The sequence below is a fragment of the Polypterus senegalus genome, chromosome 15 (assembly GCF_016835505.1).
Source record: "Polypterus senegalus isolate Bchr_013 chromosome 15, ASM1683550v1, whole genome shotgun sequence".
Lineage (NCBI taxonomy): Eukaryota > Metazoa > Chordata > Cladistia > Polypteriformes > Polypteridae > Polypterus > Polypterus senegalus.
The window spans coordinates 71,532,106-71,555,658 of NC_053168.1; the positions used below are offsets into that span (position 1 = coordinate 71,532,106).

The window sequence follows — 23,553 nt, forward strand, 5'->3', positions numbered from 1 at the left end:
TGGCTTAAAAGACACTCTCAGCTCCTGGGGACTTTCGGAGGAACGACTCGTCTGCATGACAACTGATAGTGGCACCAACATCATAAAAGCCCTTAAGGACAACAACTGGCCCAGCTTGCAGTGTTTTGGCCACAGACTCCACAACGCTATAGGTAAGAGTTGGTGTAAGAATAAATAGGTGCACATACTTGCACATTGTAAAGTACCGTTTGCTTATAATTTAATAGCCAGAACATGGTATATATTTCAACTGGTTTACACACATAGACTGGGTTACATAAATAAACCTGACTTTTCCTTAATCTGCATTCATTATACATTATGTATTAAACTGTGTTACAGCTATTAAAATTGTGATAAAAGTACAAAACAATTTTGAAAACTCACATAATCAAATATATAGTTTAAACTTGGAGTGACAAAAAATATACTAAATATCTTTTCACATTTATGACAGAGAATGGTGTGAAGGATCCAAGGATCGATCGGGCCATAGGGGTCTGCAAAAAAGCTCTATCAGCCTTCTCCTACAGCTGGAAAAAAAGGCGAGACATGACAGAGGTGCAGGCTGAGCTTGGACTTCCCCAGCATCTTTTGATCTCAGAATCCCCAACACATTGGGGGTCTCGTCAAAAGATGATTGAGCGCTTTCTTGAGCAAGAGAAGGCAATAACTCGTGTCCTGGGTGCGGACAAGAAAACGCGTCATCTTGTTCCCACGTGGCAAGATTTGGAAGTATTAGAAGCCACCAACAAAGCAGTAAAACCTCTCCAGGACTTCACTGATGCACTGTCAGGGAATCATATGTCAGTGTGTCATGCATCAAACCAGTGCTGCATTTGTTTAAAACAAGTCTCCTCCTGCCAGAGGAGGAAGATTTGGAGCTAACAAAAACAATCAAAGCTAACATCATGCGTTACCTCGAAAGTAAATACTGTGATTTGGAGAAAGAGGAACTTTTGGACATGGCCACACTTTTAGACCGAGGTTCCGTACAACCTACATTGATGCAAGCAAACTGGAAGTTGTCAAAAAAAGAGTGGTGTCTGAGATCTCTGCTCTCTGCAACTCTACCACAGAGGAAGCTGGTCCCTCAGCTGTTCAAGAGAACACCCCACCAAAAAAGAAAATGACTCTGGGTGCCTTCTTTAAAAACAGTGCACCATCCACCACGCCACACCCACAATCTGAGAAAACAAAAATTGAGACTGAGCTTGCAACGTATTTCCTTATTCCAGACAGAGCCAGACACGGATCCTCTTAAATGGTGGAAGCTGCATCAGCCCAACTTTCCAAGGCCCTGCTTACTGGCTAAAAAATATCTTTCTATTCCAGCCACTAGTGCCCCTCAGAGGGTATTTAGTGTGGGTGGGGAATAGTTACCTGCAACCGGGCCTACCTTAAGCCAGAGGTTGTGGACAGGCTCATCTTTCTTGCAAAAAATGTTTAGAATGAGCATGCACAATGTTTCAGAGATCTAACAAGCACGTGTTTTGTTGTTATAGATAAAAGTTTACATTTGTTCATTCTTTGAGAAGGCTATATGTCTGCCACAGGCATGTTTCATTTTTTATATTCACACTATACTGAGAAGAGTTTATTTTTTTAATTGTAATGTTATATGTTACAACATTTGTAATTATCTGATTTCTTGAACAGAAAATTTAAGCTACTGTGAAGCTGTTGCACTTTTGCTTAAACCTGGGTTAAAGCTTGAAATTGTTGAATGACAGAGCCTCATTTACTTTTTGTTTTGGGATTCTACGCATTTTAACTCTTGAGGACAAATATAGCAATAAAGTTGCACTTTTGACACTATATCTGATGTCTGCAGCCATTTTTTAAGTGCATTGGAAAAAAAAAATCGAAAATCGAATTTTTCTTTAAAAATCGAAGATTTTTTTTTTTAGGCAAAATCGTCTAGCCCTACTAGACAATGAGAGGAAAATACAGTTATGTGCAAACATTGGATTCTAGATCTCCTAAACTCCGGAAAGGCAACAGATGTGAAGTTCAGTTTATGCTGGTAATAAGTACATTTTAATGAAATGTAAGCAAGAACATCGACAAGAACAACATTTAGAAAGTTGTATAGCATTAAGAGAGTGATTTGCATGCAGCCTATTGAAACTAGCATTCACATTGTAAAACTAAAATTACATACATTGAAGTCATTAATGCTATATACCATTACAGAAGGAGAACACACACACACACGCCTTGTATTTATCCTTATTAAACGGCAACCTGTCACCTCCAGAATAGTGAGGAAATAAAGTCTGGAGGGAAAAATAGCTCTGAATGACTGCATTCAAATCACAGACTGGGAAATGGGCGAATCACAAGGGAATATAAAAAGGATTCAGTTACTGCATCACTAACTGTATTAAACTACTGGGCCAAGACTGTGTTACCCCTAAAAAGTAGTGTGTTGCTTTACAAAAAACAAGCCCTAGATTACTAAGGAGCTAAAAAGTCTTATGAATGAGAAAAGAGTATTCAAATCTGGTGACAAAGAGGCTCTGAAGAATGCACAACACGTACTGAAGAAAAAGCTTAATGAAGGAAGCTCACAAAGCTAAAGCAGAAAACATAAGTTTACGTTTAGTAATTCTTGTGCGTGTTCAGACCGTAGTATATGTATATATATTTACTTCTTTAAAAAGCCAAATTCACCTCGGAGGATGAATTAATCTCACCAAATCATATTCACTGTGTATATTGTTGAAGGCAAAGATTTATGCATTTGCCACCGCACTGACATTCCTCATATTAAACGGCAGCAGTCAGTTAAATGATCCTTTAAAGGATGATAAGTAAAGTCTACATTGTAAACTTGATACAATTAACTTCTTTTTATTCTGAAGTACCGTTGGGTAGACCAATAGTATCCGATTGTTCTTCGGAATTCTACTGGATATCGGAGTATACTGATTTTTTCTTGAACCCTCTATCACAGCAGTTATATTGAGGATACATTATACATTTATACATCATAAGAAAAAAAAAAAATATTCCATCTAGTGCACTTCTTTGTACCATGGACATGGAGTCACTTTACACCAATATTGATATTTCCTTGGGCCTATAGGCAATAGCAAATATTGTTGAGAGATTTCAAAATCCAGAAAAACCAGAGACCTCATATACAAATGGTGCATATGCACAAAAATGTTGTGTACACCCGTTTCCATGCTTACATTACAATGTTAAAAAACTAAACTTGCCATAAAGCCACGCACATTCTCACGCCAGCTCAATCCATTGCATAAGCAAGTTTTCGGCTCGGTTTTGCAAACTGGTAACCTTGCGGTTCAGAAACAGTTTCATCCCAAGAGTTCTAAAGCACTCAATCATTTCATCAAGCGCTCCTGGTAGAACTGTTTGTACTTATAAAGTACAATTACCTCACAGTAAACTTGCACTACTGTTGTAATATTGCACAACCAGAGCCACATTATAAATCATTTACATTATCTGCACTACATGTACATTGCACTTATGCGTACATATGTACAGTGGTGCTTGAAACTTTGTGAACCCTTTAGAATTTTCTATATTTCTGCATAAATATGACCTAAAACATCATCAGATTTACATTCAAGTCCTAAAAGTAGATACAGAGAAACCAGTTAAACAAATGAGACAAAATTATTATACTTGGTCATTTATTTATTAAGAAAAATTATTGAATATTACATATTTGCGAGTGGCAAAAGTATGTGAACCTTTGCTTTCAGTATCTGGCATTGGCATGACCTCGAATGGACAGATGGATGGAATAATTAAACATGTACTACGAAGATATTTCAATGTTCCTTAAAGGTTTGAAGAATTTGTGTTCTAAGCTTACAGATGGCTTGACATTTATTACAGAGCTTATTGTGTGGTGACTGGTGACTTGGAGAAAGAAAGGACAATCTCTGGATGGGGCACCAGCTGGTCACTACTGTGCTCCCATGTTTAATATATGCTTTAATTCCTATCACCATGAAAATTATATCAAGTCATTGATACATCTTAATAAATTATTAAGAGAGCTTCAATTTTATTAATGTAATGTATTCTGCATCCTGTCAGAATAAGAGAAAGCCAGTTTAAGAAACGCATAGTGAATCACACAGAGTACGTAGAACACCACACAGAATACGAAGCATTTAATGTGATACTTTAGTTACAATGGGATTTGAGAAACTAGTAAATTAAATGATTTTAAGATGACATTTATGACGTTCTACTTTAATGACAAAATAAAACGTGATTAAAGTGGAAATTTCAAGATTAAAATTGATATTTCAACCTTTTTTTCTTCTCTCTGTACACTAATATGTTTCCATATGACACTCAGATGGGCTATGACTCGCCTTTTCATGGCAACTTTGATATCTAACCCATTTTTTTTTTATTTTGAGCACTGTGTGACTTTCTGAACTTGAATTTCCAAATTTCTCTGCCACTCTATTTCACTCGATCAACTTCCATTTGTTGTTTATACCACTGCTTAAACCAACAAATAGAAGAATTTCAGCGAATACCAAATGGAGACAAGGAAAAACTTGCTTTCTTCCCCCCAAAGCTTTTGCCATTGTCTTTTTACAGAACACTGAATTTAAGGGGCTATTTATATTGATTTGAATATTCAAAGAGGAGTTATTCTGGGAGGAGTCGGGGTGGGGTGGCAGGCACATGCATGTGCATTACATTTCACACTGAACGTGGAAGTTGGAGTATGCACAGATTTACGCATGTGGATTTTTTTGTGGGTACGCACATTTCTGTTTTTGTCCGTACCCCATGTTTGAGTGCAAATTCTACACACGACATTATACAGGAGGACCCAGATGCATTATTTTTATAACTGTTGAAGATTAGCTTGACATGTAATGATTTTGAATTTAATAAAAAAATGTATCTACAAAATTTATGGTACCACAATGGGAAAGAAGTTTGTGCCCTCCTATGCTAACATTTATATGGCAGAGTATGGTATTTGAGAAGTGCCCCTGCATCCAATTGTTATACTTCAGGTATCTTAAACTACCACCATCCAACAATAAAACTGCAACCTAAGCTAGATCCACATTCAGTTTCTTTTCTTGACACGGAAATCTCCTTTTGCTTGCATTCCTCTACTTATAAACAATTACAGGCCAAAGTATATTTCAAACTGACAGACACACAGGCTCTGCTCTTTAAGTCATCACCCTAAACATATCTTCCGGGGCATAATTCGGTTTTATAGGATCAATACCAATATAGGGGATGTTCAGCAGGCTACCCACGCTCTGTTCCAGGCACTTTATAAGGGGGTGGGGGTATTTCCGCAAGTTTTTGTGGGGCATTGCGGATGAGGTTTGACAAACTTATTCCCAGTCTCTCTGCAACAATTCTAATATTAATTATAGATATGTGGGTACACCACAATTGCCAGTCAGATTATTTTTCTGCCTCTTATTCTCAATTTTCTTTTCTCATGACATGTTATTCGTGTTCATTTATTGAATTGAACAGCATACAACATCATGGACTCCTTGGCCTTGGCCATCTGTTTGATGAAACTAGATGGACTTTACTTGGCTTTGGGTTTGCTCTGGTCAGGTTATTTTTCTTTTAACTTTAATTTACCTATATCTGACACTCCTTTAAATATGCCTGTTGTGTTGTGCAACTCTGCTTCTTCTCTGTCCCTATGTGAGGGATGGCCATTCCCTTAAAACAAAATTTCTATAATATACGATTACTACGGATTAATGTACCAACTAACCCTAAAGTCAATGGGAGGAACATGTTATGAGTAAATTCTATACTAAAATAGAAACTACATACGTTTGGACCTGTACTGACCCTGGGGATGGATAGATTGAAAACAGGATTTCAAATTACTTGTTAGTTTATCGAAAATTACCAATTATATTTAATCATTTCATAGGACGGACAGTTTTGGTGCCTTTAAATATGGTGATTTCATCTCCTAGATTATTGAATAACTCCAATGATACAATTACAATCCCGGTGGCTTTTACTTTTTATGTAACTATCTGGATTCTCCGATTTAATTTACAAAAAGCCCAACAGATATTTGAACCATTAAAATCAAACATTATTCCAGCATATTGATGCAATAAAGACCTAAAACCTCCTCCTGATGACCCTGATTCTATTGATTCACTAACAGAATGTCTGACTAGTATCTCAGAATGGATGAATAGTAATTTTCTCAAGTTAAAGAAAGAAAAAACTGAAATTTTAGTGATCAGCAATAATGGATACAATGAGGGTATTAGAAATAAACTGGATACATTGGGATTAAAAATCAAGACGGAGGTAAAAAGCTTAGGGGCGATTGTTGACTGTAATCTGAATTTTAAATCATATATTAATCAGATCATTAGGACAGCATTTTTTCACTTAAGAAACATAAGTAAAGTTAGACCGCTTATATCACTGAAAGATGCTGAGAAATTAGTTCACGCGTTTGTTTTCAGTCAACTAGATTACTGTAATGCACTCCTCTCAGGACTACCCAAAAAATATATAAATCGTTTGCAACTAGTGCAGAAAGCAGCTGCTAGAATACTAACTAGGAAAAGAAAATCCGAACACATTTCTCCAGTTTTAATGTCACTACACTGGTTACCTGTGTCATTCAGAATTGACTTTAAAATTCTGCTTATGGTTTATAAAGCCTTAAATAATCTCGCCCCATCTTATATATTGGAATGTCTGACACCTTATATTCCAAATCGTAACCTCAGATCCTCAAATGAGTGTCTCCTTAGAATTTCAAGAACAAAACTTAAAAGAAGTGGTGAGGCAGCCTTCTGGAAGAACCCAAAAAACACAGCTGTTAATAGGTTAGGAGGGATTGCGAGTCCAAGGCTGTCTGAGAGGTAATTAAAAATTTTTGTCCAGAATAATGTTAATTTGGTGCAGGCCCAGAACATGTGACCCAGTGAGGCTGGGGCTTGGTTGCAACGTTCGCTTGTTGGATCATGCCCTGGAAACATTTTGGAGAGTTTTAGTCGAGACAGATGTGCTCGATATATAATTTTGGGTTGTATAATTGTATGCTTTGCGCATATGGAGCTTGAGTGAATTCTCTGCATTGCTACTTTCCACTCCTTTTCTGATATATTAATTGAGAGATCTTTTTCCCAGTGTCCTCTTGGATCTTTGAAAGGAAGGGATTGTAAAATGATTTTATATATTGTAGAGATGGAGTCTAGTTCCTTAAAATTGAGCAATATTTTTTCCGGCGTGGATGAGGGTGCAAGATGAGGAAAATCTGGAAGGTTCTGTTTAACAAAGTTCCTGATTTGGAGATAGTGAAAGAAATGTGTAGCTGGAATGTTAAATTTGGAATGTAATTGTTCATAGGATGCAAAGACGTTGTCTATATAAAGATCTCTAAGCAAGTTAATTCCATTTTTTTTCCAGATATTAAAAACTGTTTGTGAAGATTGAAAGAGGTGGTTCTCTTGCAGGGGTGCCACAGATAGAAGCTTCTCCATCTTAAAATGCTTTCTACATTGATTCCAGATTCTAAGTGAGTGGAGCACAATTGGGTTATTAGTGTATTGCCGATAACGTGTGTTTATTGGAGCGCAGAGCAAGGAATACAAAGAAGTACTGCAGGATTTTACTTCTATTGCTGTCCAAGCCTGTGTATGTTCTTCTATTTGTGTCCAGGTTCTTATCGCCTGTATATTTGCCGCCCAGTAATAAAACTGGAAGTTAGGTAGAGCCATGCCGCCTTCTGCCTTTTGTCTTTGTAGGGTCGCTCTTTTGATGCGTGGATGTTTTGAATTCCAAATAAATGAGGTTATTGTTGAATCTAATTGCTTAAAGAATGATTTATTAATGTATATTGGGATGTTTTAAAATAAAAAAAGGAGCAATGCTTGGTGAAAGGTTTGTGGAAGAAATTGGTTCTCTGCCTTCTGTAAATGTTGCGGGGAGGGGAGCTAGCTGAGCGAAGAATTTCTTGTAAAACTCTGCAGGATACCCGTCAGGGCCTGCTGCTTTTCCACCTTGGAGTGACTTTATAGCATCTAGTAGTTCTGATAATGCCAGAGGTTTATCAAGTTCCTCCACACTAAAAGCGTCAATTTGTGGTATCTGTAATGTATCCAGAAATGCATTAGATTGTATATTGTCTTCTTTAAACTCAGTAGTATATAGGGATTTATAGTAGTCTCTGAAAGTGTGCATTATATTTTTGTGTTCGATGATTTTATCTCCGTTCGTGTTAGTGATTACCGAGATTGCGTTGCGTACATCTTGCTTGTGAATTTGTTGCGCTAAAAGCTTATTAGCTTTCTCTCCATGTTCATAGTAATGATGTCTGGATTTGTAAATTAGATGTTCAGTTTCTTTAGTTGTCAAGAGGTTTAATTCTGAATGTAGAGCCTGCCTCCTCTTATGTAGAGTCTCGCTTGGTAGTCTGGCATGTTCTTCATCTATTTTAGTAATTTCGCTTTTTATCTCTGCTACTTTCTTCGCCTCGGATTTATTTCTGTGGAAAAGATATGAGATAATCTGTCCTCTTAAGAAGGCCTTAAGAGTTTCCCAGAGTATTCCTGCAGAGATCTCAGGGGATGTATTTGTCTCTAGAAAGAATTTGATTTGTTTGGATATAAATTCAGTACAATTCTCGTCAGCTAATAGAAGCGGGTTAAGGCCATCTCCGGGGTGAGTGTATGGGGCTTAGTAATTTCAGCTCCAAGATCATAGGAGCATGGTCCGAAATAACAATAGCATTGTATTTACAAGATTTAATCTTAGGCAAGAAGTTATTATCTATAAAGAAGTAATCAATCCTTGAGTAGCAATGATGTACTGGTGAGTAGAAAGAATATGTTCTTGAATTTGGGTTTAAAAACCTCCAGGGATCTGATAAGTTGTGATAAGGTATATAAACTTTGTAATTATCTTTGCAGTGTTAGTTGCCGTTCCCCCTGTGGAGGAAGTCTTATCTAAAAGTGGATTTAAAACACAATTAAAGTCCCCAGCCATTATAACTTTATGAGTGTTCAGATTGGGAATGGATGCAAATAAATTTTGTATAAATTCCTTATCATCAACATTAGGTGCATAAACATTTATCAAAATCATTTTACAGTTAGATAAGTCTCCCATGACCATTACATATCTCCCTTCAGGATCCAATACTACATCTGATACTACAAATGGTACTGTTCTATGTATGAGAATTCCCACCCCTCTAGTTTTCTTTGTAAAACTAGAATGGAACATTTGGCCAGTCCAGTCTTTTTGCAGCGGAACTGATCCTTGCTTAGTAAGTGGGTTTCCTGTAAAAATACTATTTTAGCATTTAGACCTGTTAGGTGAGAAAGTACTTTCTTTCTCTTTAATTCGTGATTCAGGCCTTTAACATTCCAGCTTACGAAGTTAACTGTCCCATCATGGAGACACTGATTCTGAGTTTTTGATGTCATTTTATAGTCTTAACTGGAAGTGAAATAGTTTAGGTCTTAATTTCCTATTTCCCCAAGAGTTGTTGCCATGCAGCTTATTATTACGTTGATAGTTATAATTATAAAGATTGAGATGATAGATTAGGTATAGATCAAGCCTGCTCTCTTTCTCTTCCCCCCTTAACCCCCCACCCTCCCTTTTGCCTCCCCAAGTGAGGCTAAAACCCACTTCATGCAGTCCCAGTCCTCTGACATACCCAGAGACAGATCACGTTCAAAGCACAACAAGCCCCCATGCAGTGGCGCTTTAGGGTTAAAAGATAGAGATATCTGTTACCAATATAGTCTTTAAAAGAAAAAAAAAACCAAACAATTTTGCACTTAAGAGAGATATATATATATATATATCTATATATCTATATATCTATATATATATATCTATCTATATCTATATATCTATCTATATCTATATCTATATCTATATATCTATCTATATCTATATATCTATCTATATATATATCTATATATATATATCTATATATATATATATATATATATATATATATATATATATAGTCTTCAGCAATTTTAGTACATTAAGCTGATACCCCCAGATAATAAACCCGGTTGATGGTGTTAAAGATGTGTCCAAAATAAGCATAACAAGTCTTAATGCAGTAATAGCAATAACAGTAAACCAAGGGTATGATATTGAACAGGGTACACATGAAATAATTAGAAAAGAAAAAGAAAAAAAAAAAAAAAAGGGAGGATTTAATACTACAAATTGTATTAATGGTTTCCAATGTCTGACTTGTGGGATGAGATAGATATATATATATCTATCTCATCCCACAAGTCAGACATTGGAAACCATTAATACAATTTGTATATATATAAATAAATAAATAAATAAATAAATAAATAAATAAATTATATATATAGATATATATATAAATAAATATATAGCAGTATGGTTTCATGCCAAGAAAGAGCACCACAGATGCGATGCTTGCTCCGAGGGTGTTGATGGAGAAGAATAGAGGCGGCCAGAAGGAATTGCATTGCGTGTTTGTGGACCTGGAGAAAGCATATGGGCAGGGTGCCTCGAGAGGAGCTGTGGTATTGTATGAGAAAGTCAGGAGTGGCAGAGAAGAATGTAAGAGTTGTACAGGATATGTACAAGGGAAGTGCGACAGTGGTGAGGTCTGCGGTAGGAGTGATGGATGCATTCAATGTGGAGGTGGGATTACATCAGGGACTGGCTCCGAGCCCTTTCTTATTTGCAATGGTGATGGACAGAGTGACAGACGAGATTAGACAGGAGTCCCTGTAGACTATGATGTTTACTGATGACATTGTGATCTGTAGCAATAGTAGGGAGCAGGTTGAGGAGACCCTGGACAGGTGGAGATATGCTCTAGAAAGGAGAGGAATGAAGGTCAGTAGGAACAAGAATAGAATACATGTGTGTAAATGAGAGGGAGGTCAGTGGAATATTGAGGATGCAAGGAGTAGAGTTGGTGAAGGTGGATGAGTTTAAATACTTGGGATCAACAGTACAGAGTAATGCGGATTGTGGAAGAGAGGTGAAAGAGTTCAGGCAGGGTGGAATAGGTGGAGAAGAGTGTCAGGAGTAATCTTTGACAGACTGTTATCAGCAGAAGTGAAAGGGAAGGTCTACAGGACAGTAGTGAGACCAGCTATGTTATATGGGTTGGAGACAGTGGCACTGGTCAGAAAGCAGGAGACAGAGCTGGAGGTGGCAGAGTTAAAGATGCTAAGATTTGCACTGGGTGTGAGGATGGACAGGATTAGAAATGAGTACATTAGAGGGTCAGCTCATGTTGGACGGTTGGGAGACAAAGTTAGTGAGACGAGATTGCGTTGGTTTGGACATGTGCAGAGAACAGATGCTGAGTATATTGGGAGAATGATGCTAAGGATAGAGCTGCCAGGGAAGAGGAAAAGGGGAAGAGAAGCTTTATGGATGTGGTGAGAACAACAGAACAATGGGTGTAACAGAACAAGATGCAGAGGACAGAAAGATGATCCGCTGTGGCGACCCCCAACGGGGAGCAGCCAAAAGAATAAGTTTAAAAAAGGACTAAGTCACCAAAAAAATTCTATTTACACTTTAGTACTGTTTTGACATAAGCAATGTATGCTAATTGTCATTAATGTCAAACATTCATTAAATAACACCTTAAACATAACTTAGAAAATGACAATGCTGCTTCTAGCAGGTAACTATTTCTACTTACCGTTGTCAAAGGTGCAAGGTAAAGTTTATCTCGGAAATCCACCTTAAAATATAAAAGCACATTTGGTTAAAACCTTGGAAAATTGATATCTGTGTAAATAAGCAAAAACCAAAATCAGGTATGTGAATGCCAAATATGAATAAACTTGTAACAAATATTTTCATATAGCATATTTCAAGGAACAGGTATTCACAATGTCCTTTACAGAACAATCAAAAAATACAATTCAGAACAACATACCACAACACAGCAAAGTGCACAACAGGATTCTTCAAACATAAGATAGAATTAAATATAATTCTAAAAACCTACAAAAAAAAAAGCTTTGGGGAATAAAGTGTAACATGTGTATGTAGTTAAACTGGCATTACTGAAATGTTAACAGAAATAGAAAGAAAGAAAATACATTTCAGAGATCAGTAGCCATAAAACTAATCCAGCGCTGGCACTTTAGAATGGTGGGAAAACAGAGTATGTGCATGAAGACAAGTCAAAAGCTTATGTAATAGAGCATCTTCAAGCCATGCAGTATCAGTATCTAACATTAGTTGTATATTTGTTCTAAGCTTTAAATTCAGAGTACACAGAGACTGTCGGTTTCCAAGCCCAGGCACATTGCTGAAACAAACATTTTCTTATTTTGCCATTTTAGCAAGGACTTTTTACTACTACTACTACTCGACCCATCAAACCTTCGGCTCCAATTCTTCTTTGCACACCTGAAAGTGATACTTACCGATTTCAATTACTGTCCTGTGAGGCGTCTATCACACAAGTTGTTGAGACTTGTAAACTTGTATTCTAATTCTATAGTGCATTTGGGTCTCCTTAACATGTTACTATCAGAGTTTCCTTCAGATCTGCAAAGAAAGCAACTAAGTACAATTTCCTACACTGTCAATTACCTTTGTTATGATGACCTGTTGGTCTTACTATATTAATTGCACTTTTATCATTATGATAATATACAGTTTACCATTGTCCAAATAATGTTTCAGAGGGTACAGCAACACATTTTGCTCCAACACAGCTTTTATACAGACAGGGTAATCAACAAAAGGTGGAACCCCATTAGGAATTTTTCCACCAACGTTCAAGGCTTAATTACCTTCCAATGCTGCAGAAAAGTTGTCTACCCATTACTTGCTCCCTTAAAAATATCTTACTTATATAACTCTAAAAATAAGTTTTCAATAACAAACTTTTTCTAAAACCCCAGGCAGTTTACAACTTACCTTTGTTCAATTTATAAATCACTGGATAGTAACTGCTTAAAGTACAATAACAACTGGAAAAATCAGGGTGTTCTAAAATATTTGAACAGTACGCACACACTAATACTCTGAATAAATTTACAACACAAGTAACATTTAGCATCCTAATTAATTAACTAACATGATCATAATACATCTAACAGCAACACAAATGCAAACTGCTTTCTGCCTCAGAGCCCAAGACACTACATTTATTTCCTACGTCTGTCAGTGACTGTATCTTTGGTAATTCTGAGGAAGACTCTCTCTCCCAGTGTGTGCTCTGCATTTAAACAGAGTACTGATATATTCAGTGAGTAAATGTTTGCAGGATAGAAAGTGAACAAATAAAAACAGTTTGAGATTGGACTCAACTATATTAAAAGATACAGGTCAAAAAGAAGGGTGTTCCATCAGTCTCAAGAAAATGTCTAAATACAGTAGACCCCTGCTAAGACACGGTTCAGGGTTCACGGCCTCAGTCTTCACAGATTTTTCCTTAGAACCTAATTAATAATTGTTAGTGGAAACCACAAATATCCTCCGCAATTTATGGCTTTTTTCGTGGCAATACTGCACTGTAGAGAGAACAGGAAGCAATCATAGAGGAAAACGCGGTTTGGGATGGTGAAAGAAGCCAATCTAAGAGGGTTTTACTCTACTAGAATTTGAAACTAACTCCCAGCAGTCCCTGCAGTGGCTCCGATTGGTCTTCTGCTGAGGGTGCAGGGGCTTTTGGGGTCAAAGGATGTCAGCGAGGCTTTTAAAAAGGGGGCCGGTGACCAAAAGAAAAAAAATAAATAAATTTTTGTAATTTGTGTTTCAAGTTCCTGTCTCTCTGCCTGCCTTCTGTTGGATTACCTGTACTTATTCATTTTGTCCTGGATCGTTTCATGGGTCTGGATTGTCTGCCATCTGGCTGTGTACATGAGGACTGTAAGTGGATTCATTGCCATCCTGCAAAGAAAGGAGTGCTCCTGAACCCGTCCACCTGTCTTCACTATTTCAGGAACTGCCAGTAGGACTATCTTTACATTCCCATTCAATGTGTGGATCTCTGGACTATCGATTTTCATCATTACATTTCATACGTTGCCGTTTTTCATGGACTTTACTGTGTGTGTGTTTTGTTGGTGCTTTGTTGTATTTAATGTATAATCGCTGCAAGGGAAACAGGGGTGGTATCGTCGTTTTCATTACATTCTTTATTTGCTGTTTGATTACCGGTTTCCTTTGTTTTAGTCTCTGTTTGCAAGTGCGTGCAGTTTGGGTCAAGGGTGGGTGCATCCCTGGAATCTCCACCATAAGAAATAATAAATCACCGTCTTCTCGACGGTGTGAATCTTAGCAGCACCGGACCGCTACAGTGTTATTCATTTCTCCTTGCTGCTGATTGACTGCTGCCCTGTGACGCATCTCCAGCTGAGTGTTCTCATGTTTTCCGTGTCATTCTTCTTAATCCTTAAACTGCCACAACTGGCTATAGTCATTTCCCAGTGCCATTTGCCAGCACATAGGAGCCGAGTATGTTCAGCGATGTACATTCATTGACTGCTGCAATCGACTATTGTTGGTTCCCAGTGCAATATACCAGCATGCCGGAGCTGATCAGTCAATGTCGTACATTCGGCCCTGCAGAACTGTAGCCTCACGCTCTCTGGGAATCAGCCGCTGTACTAGACTAGCCTGCAATCATCAGCGTTGGCTTCTGTGTGCTTGCGTGCAGCCAGTTCAAGAACAGCTGGCTCGGTGGCATCAGTTGCACCTTGTACATATTGTTCCAGTAGTTTTTTTAAATAGTTTTTACAGTTCATTAGCAGTGTGTAAAATGATCAGTGTTGCAGTAATTGTAATGCTCTTTGCATGAAAAATAATGTGTCCCATTAAAATTTCACTTTTTCTTTGTGAATTGTGACTTTCCTTAAAAAGTGAAGAAAAAAGTATTTGGCACCCAGGGATGCATTAACCCCCAAGTATGTGGCAGTTTAATGGTTAAAGCCCCAAGATGCCACCGAAACGCCCTGCACCTTCTATGGCTTCTGGCAATGAAAACGCGCCTGTATGAATTACACGACATATAGCGGTAACATCAGTATTTTACATTCTAGCACTGCCGGTGTCACATCAGTACAGTACTGTACAGTATACGGGTTTACCTTTACATTCTTTTTTTAGGTAATATATTAAGCTGAGGTTGAAATTAAATTGAAGTGTTTTGAGGGCATATTTAGGGTTTAAAACTATAAAAATAGGCATTTTTTTAAGCACATCCATAATTTGAGGTTTTTTCACAATTTGTGGGTGCTCTAAGAATGTAAACCCCGCAAATTTTGGGAGTGTACTGTATAAAAAAAACTTTACAGTTTAGGAAGGGTAGCAAAATGAAGGCACCCCAATCTAAGAATACTTTGTGAAAATAGGAAAAATGCATTTAAAATAGGAACAAGCAAGACAGTAGGGTCAGTTCAATGGAGAATCTTTCAAGATTCCAAAGTCAGTGATTATGGAATACTTAAAATTATAATACTGTGTATTAATACAGTATATATTATTGTATGCATAATATTTATGAATTACATATACGGTACATCATTTCCCCTGCTGGGACACCTGAAGTGACTTCATGTGCAAAGGAAGGAGCCTCATTATAATGCAGGCAGAATGTCAGAAGAGGAGTTGATTAGGAAGGTTCTTATTCATTAGAGGACAGTCCAGAAGCGTGGCAAAAAGTAGCAAATGTGTTTTATTTGTCATCTTAGAAATTTTTTTATTTGATTATTTAGATGTGCAATCATGAACTAGCTGACCTTTAACATTTTAGCATTGCAGTTTTGTTTGTTAAAGGATAGCGTCAGTATTTTGCAACTTCATAAACATGGTATGTATGCATTAGCCACACAAATCTGTTAAGTATTTTCGATAAATTTGAAAAGAGAAAAAAAAAATGCATAGCATATCCTGATGTTTTATAATGGAAGTCATTGGGGAAAAAGGTCTCTGGGGGGTGTTGGTGAGCTTAAAAACTTACCAAATATATCCACTTTGAAGCAGTAAAGAATTTGATATAGGGAAGCATGCCTTCTACATTTCTGTTTGTAACAAAAACAAAAAAAAGGTTATTTGGAAATGATATTCCGTATTTCTGGCACTACTTTCCTTGAGGTAACTATATGCTTCCTAATCGTTTGTGTGATAGCAGTGGCCTTCATAGGAAGAGTTCTCACATAAATACAAGGAATAAATTAGTGTGATTTTGTCATTCAAGAGGAAACCATGAAAGATTTTTGTGGAGGAAGATGAACACTGAGGTAGAGAGCACAGCCAGTCTTTAATTAAAAAATTGGCCAAATCTCAAAATACTGTTCACTTTTTTCTTATTTTGTTCAAAAACAACATGTATAGGCTATTTTACAATGTGTGTGTATTCTCAAGACATGGATCAATGCTCAATACCTTTTTTGGCTTTAAAAATGGACATATTCAGTAAGTGTTTTTTTTCCGGTTGGACCCTTTGCCTGGCATTATAAAATGGTAGGAAAGGCTATGTACTTTTTAAAATCTATAGATAATACTAAACTTCAGAACAAAATTTCACATGCCAAATGCATATATACCACATTTGTGAAGAAATCACCTTGACTTGAAAATACCGATCTTATCCTTTAAATATGAATGTCCAAAGCCAGCAGATAGATTTGCATATCTGAATAGTCACTGTCAGAAAGGATAAACAGTATTTTCCCTTTAAGATACAGCACGATAGCAAGTTACACAGGTTTTCCTCAAAACTCAGTACTGTGTAAATCTGGGTTTAAATTATAGTTTTTTTCAGATGATGGTATTATATTTTTTCTCATTTTAACAATGATTTTTCATTTAGCTGCTGCTATGAAAAGTAATACTAATTAGTACTTTGTTATGTCACTCTATGAGGAAAATATTAAGTCTAATATACTGTTATTATCAAATTCAGCTGAAATTCACACTCACTTGTTTCTTTTCACAGGGTCTAAGCTTTATAATGTCTTCATCAGTAACAGCACCATGTGTTTTCATGCAGGGAACTTTCCCAGAAGTATCTTGAGAAGGCAAATCTGGCGTTTGAGCCTCTGGGGGTACAATAGTGAAATGTCCACGGTTTGTTTCACAGTCACTGCCAGTCGGTTTCACCATATTTGAATCATCAATCTGAGCTTCTGAACATGCTTCCACCTTGTTGACAGTTTCACATTGTTCAAGAGTCTCTCCATTTCCTTTTTTATGTTGCTTATTATACTTACTTATCTGTTTTAGGTATTTCTCGGATTCCTTAAAACTGAATTTTCTTTTGCGCAAGGACTGCTGAAGCTCTTTGCTCAAGGTATTTTTCACCATCACTTGCCCTTGCCATTTTTTCACTAACTCTTCATTAAACAAGTTTTGGAAGTTCTCACCAATGTGAGCTTTTGCAAACCTGCAAGTAATACCATACTGGCATTTTCCAAAAGTCTCAAAGAGATAGCAATGCTCTCCCACATCTGCTGGCTTTAAAGACAGGTATGTAGGAATATCATGAAGAAATTTGCATTTTTCTCCAAAGAAGCATTTCTTTTGGCATTCCTGAGAAGGAAAAAAACATAAGAAAGAAACAGCATTAGCAACATAGTTTAATAATAAAGCTTATTGTACTAACAGACAGCCACTTAGGTCATTAGTTTTTGCTTAAACGGCTGTGCGTTTCCTCAATCTTTAAACTACACAAAAAGAATAATGCAGCAGTCACCATCATTCAGGTAACTCCCCAAATCCTAAGTAACATGCCATTTTTAAATGACAAATAGGAATCTGACCACACACCAGTAGCAAATTTTTCATTAGGCTACAAATAACATTTTCAAACACCGATGACCCAGTTCAAAGTCAAGGTGGACAGAACCTACTCCATCGGCATCAGGATCAGAATCAAAAGAAGAACTTACTTATTAGTCCATTGTTGAGAGCACTAATGCACACACCCAAATTCACACACGGCCTATATGTAATTAACAATTAATAGGCTCATCTTTTATATGTGTGAAATGCCATATAAACTCAGAGAACACGACACTCCACACCCGGGCTGTCAGATCAAATATAATTTGAATCTACCTGGGAAAGAAAAAAAAAATTCTTATTCGAAGGTAACCGCCGACATTCGATTGTACAAGAATGGTCCTTTATATTTCTTTACACTAATTTTGGCATTGTGTTGTTCCAGACACTCTATGCCGCAATACTTCTGTATTTTGCACATCTCTTCTGCGAGAAGCGTTTTTTTTTTATATATAAAATGTTAGTTTGATTCATCATTTATAAAAGTGAAAGATTTTTCTACTACACTAACAACTGCTTTTAAAACACTCCTTCAGCTCTCTAAAAGTATTGTTTTGGTCCTTATCCTGATTTGTTTCACTCTCTAACCCAATATCCCCAATTTGCTGGGGATTAAAACTGTAAGCAATCACTGCAGAAAACAAACAATGGTTTGCTTTCTCATTAAACATAATGGGAAATAACTGCCCTATTTGTGACTTTTATCAGTAGAACATCTTTAGAATTACAAAATTTAAACAGCATTTATAGGTATGTGAAATGTCCTGGTTTCACTCTACCCTTTCATCATATCAGTTTTCATGCAGAGAAAATCCCATTTTTGTAAAGGGCTATGTTTTTCACAAGGATGCTGCGTCGATGCATGAGTCAGAAGCACTACATGCTTTGCAGGGGCACCACAAGCAAAAATAATAATTTTAAAACATACAAAGGCACATTAACATACAAAATGTAAATGTAGTAGCATTTAATACTTTTAACTTACATTTGAATATATGCAAATATTTACTTATTTTAAATAAAAGTATTCGAACTGTAATTTTTATATAATCTGAGAGCCCTACTCCACACAGACAGCAACTGGGTGTTGTATTCAACACAAATAGTAGCCCCTTTAAAGAGATTTTTCAACATGTGAACTCAACCTGTATAACAAACACACCTTAGTAACAAATTTGAATACTGAACTGAAAACTAAAAAAGTGATGGGTAATTTTTGTACCTGTGTCACAGATGGGCAAAGTTTTTTGTCATCATAGCTGTTGGGTTTCACATGGGGCCTAGATTTGTTTTGTCCCCTTAGTTTCTTTTTCTGATTATCTTTCACCTTATCATCACCTTTACTTTTTAGATTGCCTTCCTGACCTTCATCCAGTTTTATTCTTTTGCACTCTGGTTCATCTGTTTCATGTATGGAGAAGTCTTGATTAGTTACCGACTCATTTTCCACACTTTTATCTGAATGTTTACCAGGACAATCTATGAACTCATGGAATTTTTCTTTTGTTGTGACAAACCTGAAAATAAACAGACATCAACTCAGAATAGTATGGATCAAAAAAAAAAAAAAATTCTTGTATTCACAAATCATATCTAAAAAAAGGTTAATGGAAGTGCACCAGCATTCATTTTTCCCCAAAGTCTCAAATTACTACAACTTCTCAAAAAAAAAAAAGGCCGCAGCTGAAACTTGGAACTAAATTTAGATCACCTAATGTTAATGAATGAGTTACAAAGAATGCTGAAAGAGATAATTAACCACAAAATCCATCATGTTTATCTGTAAATGTTTTGTCATGTTAACTCTTTATCCATGAAATTTTAACTTTCACTTATGCTTCATGAACAGAAAATATATATATATCTCCCTTCAATGACAAACGCTAACGTTAATAAAATATTGTCGATACGGAGGATGTAAATGTGGTAGAGGTTTAAAGACAAAAGCACTCAAAGTGTGGACTCATTTCAGTTTTATATGGTATATGGTAAGAAATCCAAATAAGCTCACTCGGTACAGGAACACAAGTGTGATGTGGGAGCAGCTTAAAAGAAAACAAATCATAGTAATGTGAATCTTCCTTCTTTCAGCTGCTCCAGTTAGGGGTTGTCACAGCAGATCATCTTCTTCCATATCTTTCTGTCCTCTTTATCTTGTTCTGTTACACCCATCACTTTCATGTCCTCTCTCACCACATCCATAAAATGTGAATAATGAGAAAAATTCAGACACACTCTCATTATCACTTTTTCCTGTTTCTTCTGGCAGCTCATAATCCTCATATGTCAGTGCAAAATCTGAATCATACTCAATATTGAAAATTTCTTTATCAAGGTAACTCTTAAAAAAAAGTAGCCTTGAAATACTTTGATGCCCAGTTTATTGCATTGTTTTGCTGCCTTCTAGAGGATAAATAAAACACATTTCAAGCAACTTCTGTTGACTCTTCTGCCTTGCAGTTTTTTGAAAAATGTAATTTTAGATGATACTTGTACTTTTGTTATGAATGTAAGCATTGAATGGATTTTATTACTTGAACATTTGTAAATAAAATTGTTCTACGTTTGCACAAAAGTTGGATTTGATTAAAAAAGATGAATAAAATAATTGACAAACTAATCAATTAAAACATTTTTTGTTGTAGCCCTACTGTGAAAAGAGGTATTCTAATTTTGCAAAGTCTACATATTCTTAAAGAAGTACCCTAATGCAAGTAGCACACCACTCAAAAGAAAACAGGAGGATAAAAAGTAAAAACTGATTACCAATAATCTGCATTGAATAAAAGTATACAGTAAGTCTAACGTTTTAAAAATAAGATATCAAATGTAAAATGGAATAAATGTTTTCAAATTATATCTGGCGCCACCTTTACCTCACATTATTCGACAATTATATAGAAAAATATTAAGTGAATTATTTTACTATATTATTTAATACATCTAAATCAATCACATTCCTCAGGAAGGAATAACCAAACACCAGTGAAAATGCTAGCCCATTTTGTCTTTTAGGTATGTGCACCCACACCATATGAAAACTAGATATAGTGCCTTGCCAATTGGTTATTGGCTTCTGGCACAGCATGCATGATTTAGTGAAGTTTGACTGAGATATTCCAAACTTTACAGCCAGTTCCCTTGGGTTGGGTTTATACTTTTCTATACGTCTGCAGATGCTGCTGCTATGCAAGCAGCATACTGTTTGTATTTGGGCTCGTACTTTATGTAAACCTGGAGGATTCCACCAGGTGGCAGTGCGAGATATTATCACGGTAGGAAAACAATGTTCGGCTTTGCCGTGTTGTGAATTGCCCGAAACATCCATTGAATTCCCAGGACACCTTGGCACAATATCTCTGAAAAGGAAGGACATTTAATGATTACATCCAACAATCCAGGGATGGGCCCAATCCAGATTGCATCGGGCACGAGGCAGTAACAATCCCTGGATGGGGAATCAGCTCATTGCAAAGTGAATACATGCACACACATACACTACTGTCATTTTAGCATCACCAAATCCTAAACCCTGCATGTCCTTGGAAGGAAACTGAAGCACACAGTGGAAAGCCAACAGGAAAAAAATCAAACACCAGACAGGGAACACCAGTGAGATGACTAACTACAGCGAGGCAGCTTTGCCACCGTGTCGCCCCCACATGTGTAATTCTTAACAGGATCAATTACGTAAATAAAGAATATTAAGAAAAGCAAGCCACCATTTGACCAGCAATTGTATCTGTCAAACAATATCAGAAAAAATTAAAAGTTGAAGGTCTCAGTAATGTTGATCTACTCAGGTCAACAAAATATTCTGACAGTGCTCTTAGGGAAAAAATAAAAAGATTATCGTCAGTTTTGAAAATATCTGCTGTTTCAGAATGAGAGCACCAACAAGCCATGGAATTAAACTATGGGTTACATTAACAGTATGGATTGGATTTTAATTTAAAAACTGGCTGAAGTGAAATTAGTTGGAGTTTGAGGCACTGACATAAATGGGTGGTATTCCACGAAGCGCACTTCGCATGTAAGCTTTGTTTAAATGGAGATTCCAAGCTTGCCAGAGCCGTTTTAATTTCATCAAAGACAATTGGAGCAAGTCACACTTGATAACTGAGGCAATGAAGCATTGTTTCTTAGCCTGGTCTATACCAGGCGAAGAGTGAGGCTTAGCATAATTTTGTAGATTTGGATTTAACAAAATTGCCACTCAATTAGCAACAAAATCTCAGAAAAAAAATTCCTGCTACTGAATACTTGTATTATGAGTTTCATGTATGGAGTTCACAAATTAATGTTTACATTTTTAAACGTGAATAATGACATCAATATTTAATTATGCAAAACAACAAATTCAGAACCATAATGTACTTAGGCATTGATCTGGCTTCCCTCCCAACCTCTCTAACTTTCTTAACAGCAGATACATATGTGTTATTATTGATTAACTAGTATTTCTTGATCAAATGCTGAAATGAATACCACTAATCAGTGTTGTGTTCTATTTTATGACAATTAAATAAAACTTTACTTTTCATGGATATCCTATAACACATCATACTTCGCAACAGTTTCACGATTTAAAGTCACAGGTACTCAATGTACAGATTTTGCACGATCCTCTAAGCTTCACATAACCCTGTTATCGACAGTCGTTTCACATGGCTGTACAAACCTCACGAGTGTGTGCATAATTGAGGATTGCCGATTCCCGCCTTGAGTTAATGAGAAACACTTGATGTCTGTAGAAGTAACTAAGCCTCAATTGAAAAGCAAGGAATCCTCAGCTAAGTCACCGTTTCAAATATTCATGGAATACCCCCTGCTCATCTGTTGGCTCACTTCACATATCATTTTTGTTTGGATGTCGTTTAAAGATAAGATTGAGCAATTTAGAGGGCTAAATCTTAAAAGATCAATTTAACTTCTTTTCCCTTCATTTTATCAGATGCAAAAAGCGGTCACTAATTAAGTAGAAATGGTTTAGAATGCAGCCACAGTAGTGTTCCAGTACCGGAGTTTGAGACCCCGCTGTAGAGTCTGTACAAGAAATGTTCTGTATTCTTTTGTTTAACCAAAATTTACCATGGAGATGATGAGATCATATAACTTTTTTTAGTGACTCTAATACTGATGTATTTTATAGCTATGTTATACAAAATTATTCTAGCGTGTAGAGGATCAAGCAATTCCATATTCCTTCAGTCTTGCCATAGTGAACTGGAAAATGCACATGGGGAGGCTCCCTTAGGCCTGTTGTAATAAAAGGAAGCAAAAAATACTTTGTTTAATTTTCATGACTGCAGTGTATCCAACAATTAAAACAGTAAAGAAATTTAATAAACCCTTTCAATTCAGATGTTAACCCTAAAATATAGATATTAGTCTGCTTTTTGAGACCAAAATGATCTTGACCCTTTATATGTGCTTTCACGCAAGTATAACAAACTCTTTAGTCATTTATTTAAAAATAAAATTTTAAATAACAGCTTTATCTTTTTTTGTAAAGTGGTATTAAACATTTCCACCTTTCCCAGCAATGTATAAAGCACTGCACTCAACCCAGCCACAGGGGATGCACAAACCAGTATGTTTCTTCGTGCTGGTCCCAAGCCCTGGTAGATGGGGAGGGTTAAGTCAGGAAAGGCATCCGGTGTAAAACTTTTGCCAAATCAATATGTGGACAACCATACAAATTTACAGTGCATCCGGAAAATATTCACACACTTTTTCCACATTTTG

The 23,553-nt window shown here is 36.5% G+C and overlaps 1 protein-coding gene across 1 annotated transcript in view; it reads right to left on the minus strand.

Annotated features, from left to right (window-relative positions):
* dus3l (dihydrouridine synthase 3-like (S. cerevisiae)) overlaps positions 1-23,553 on the minus strand; it is a 67,507-nt gene that overhangs the window by 34,060 nt on the left and 9,894 nt on the right. The window contains exons 3-5 of the mRNA XM_039737408.1: positions 19,028-19,322; positions 16,945-17,553; positions 11,702-11,743 (exon numbers count right to left, since the gene is read on the minus strand). Coding sequence (XP_039593342.1) covers positions 11,702-11,743; positions 16,945-17,553; positions 19,028-19,322 — 946 coding nt within the window. The remainder of the gene's footprint in view (positions 1-11,701; positions 11,744-16,944; positions 17,554-19,027; positions 19,323-23,553) is intronic.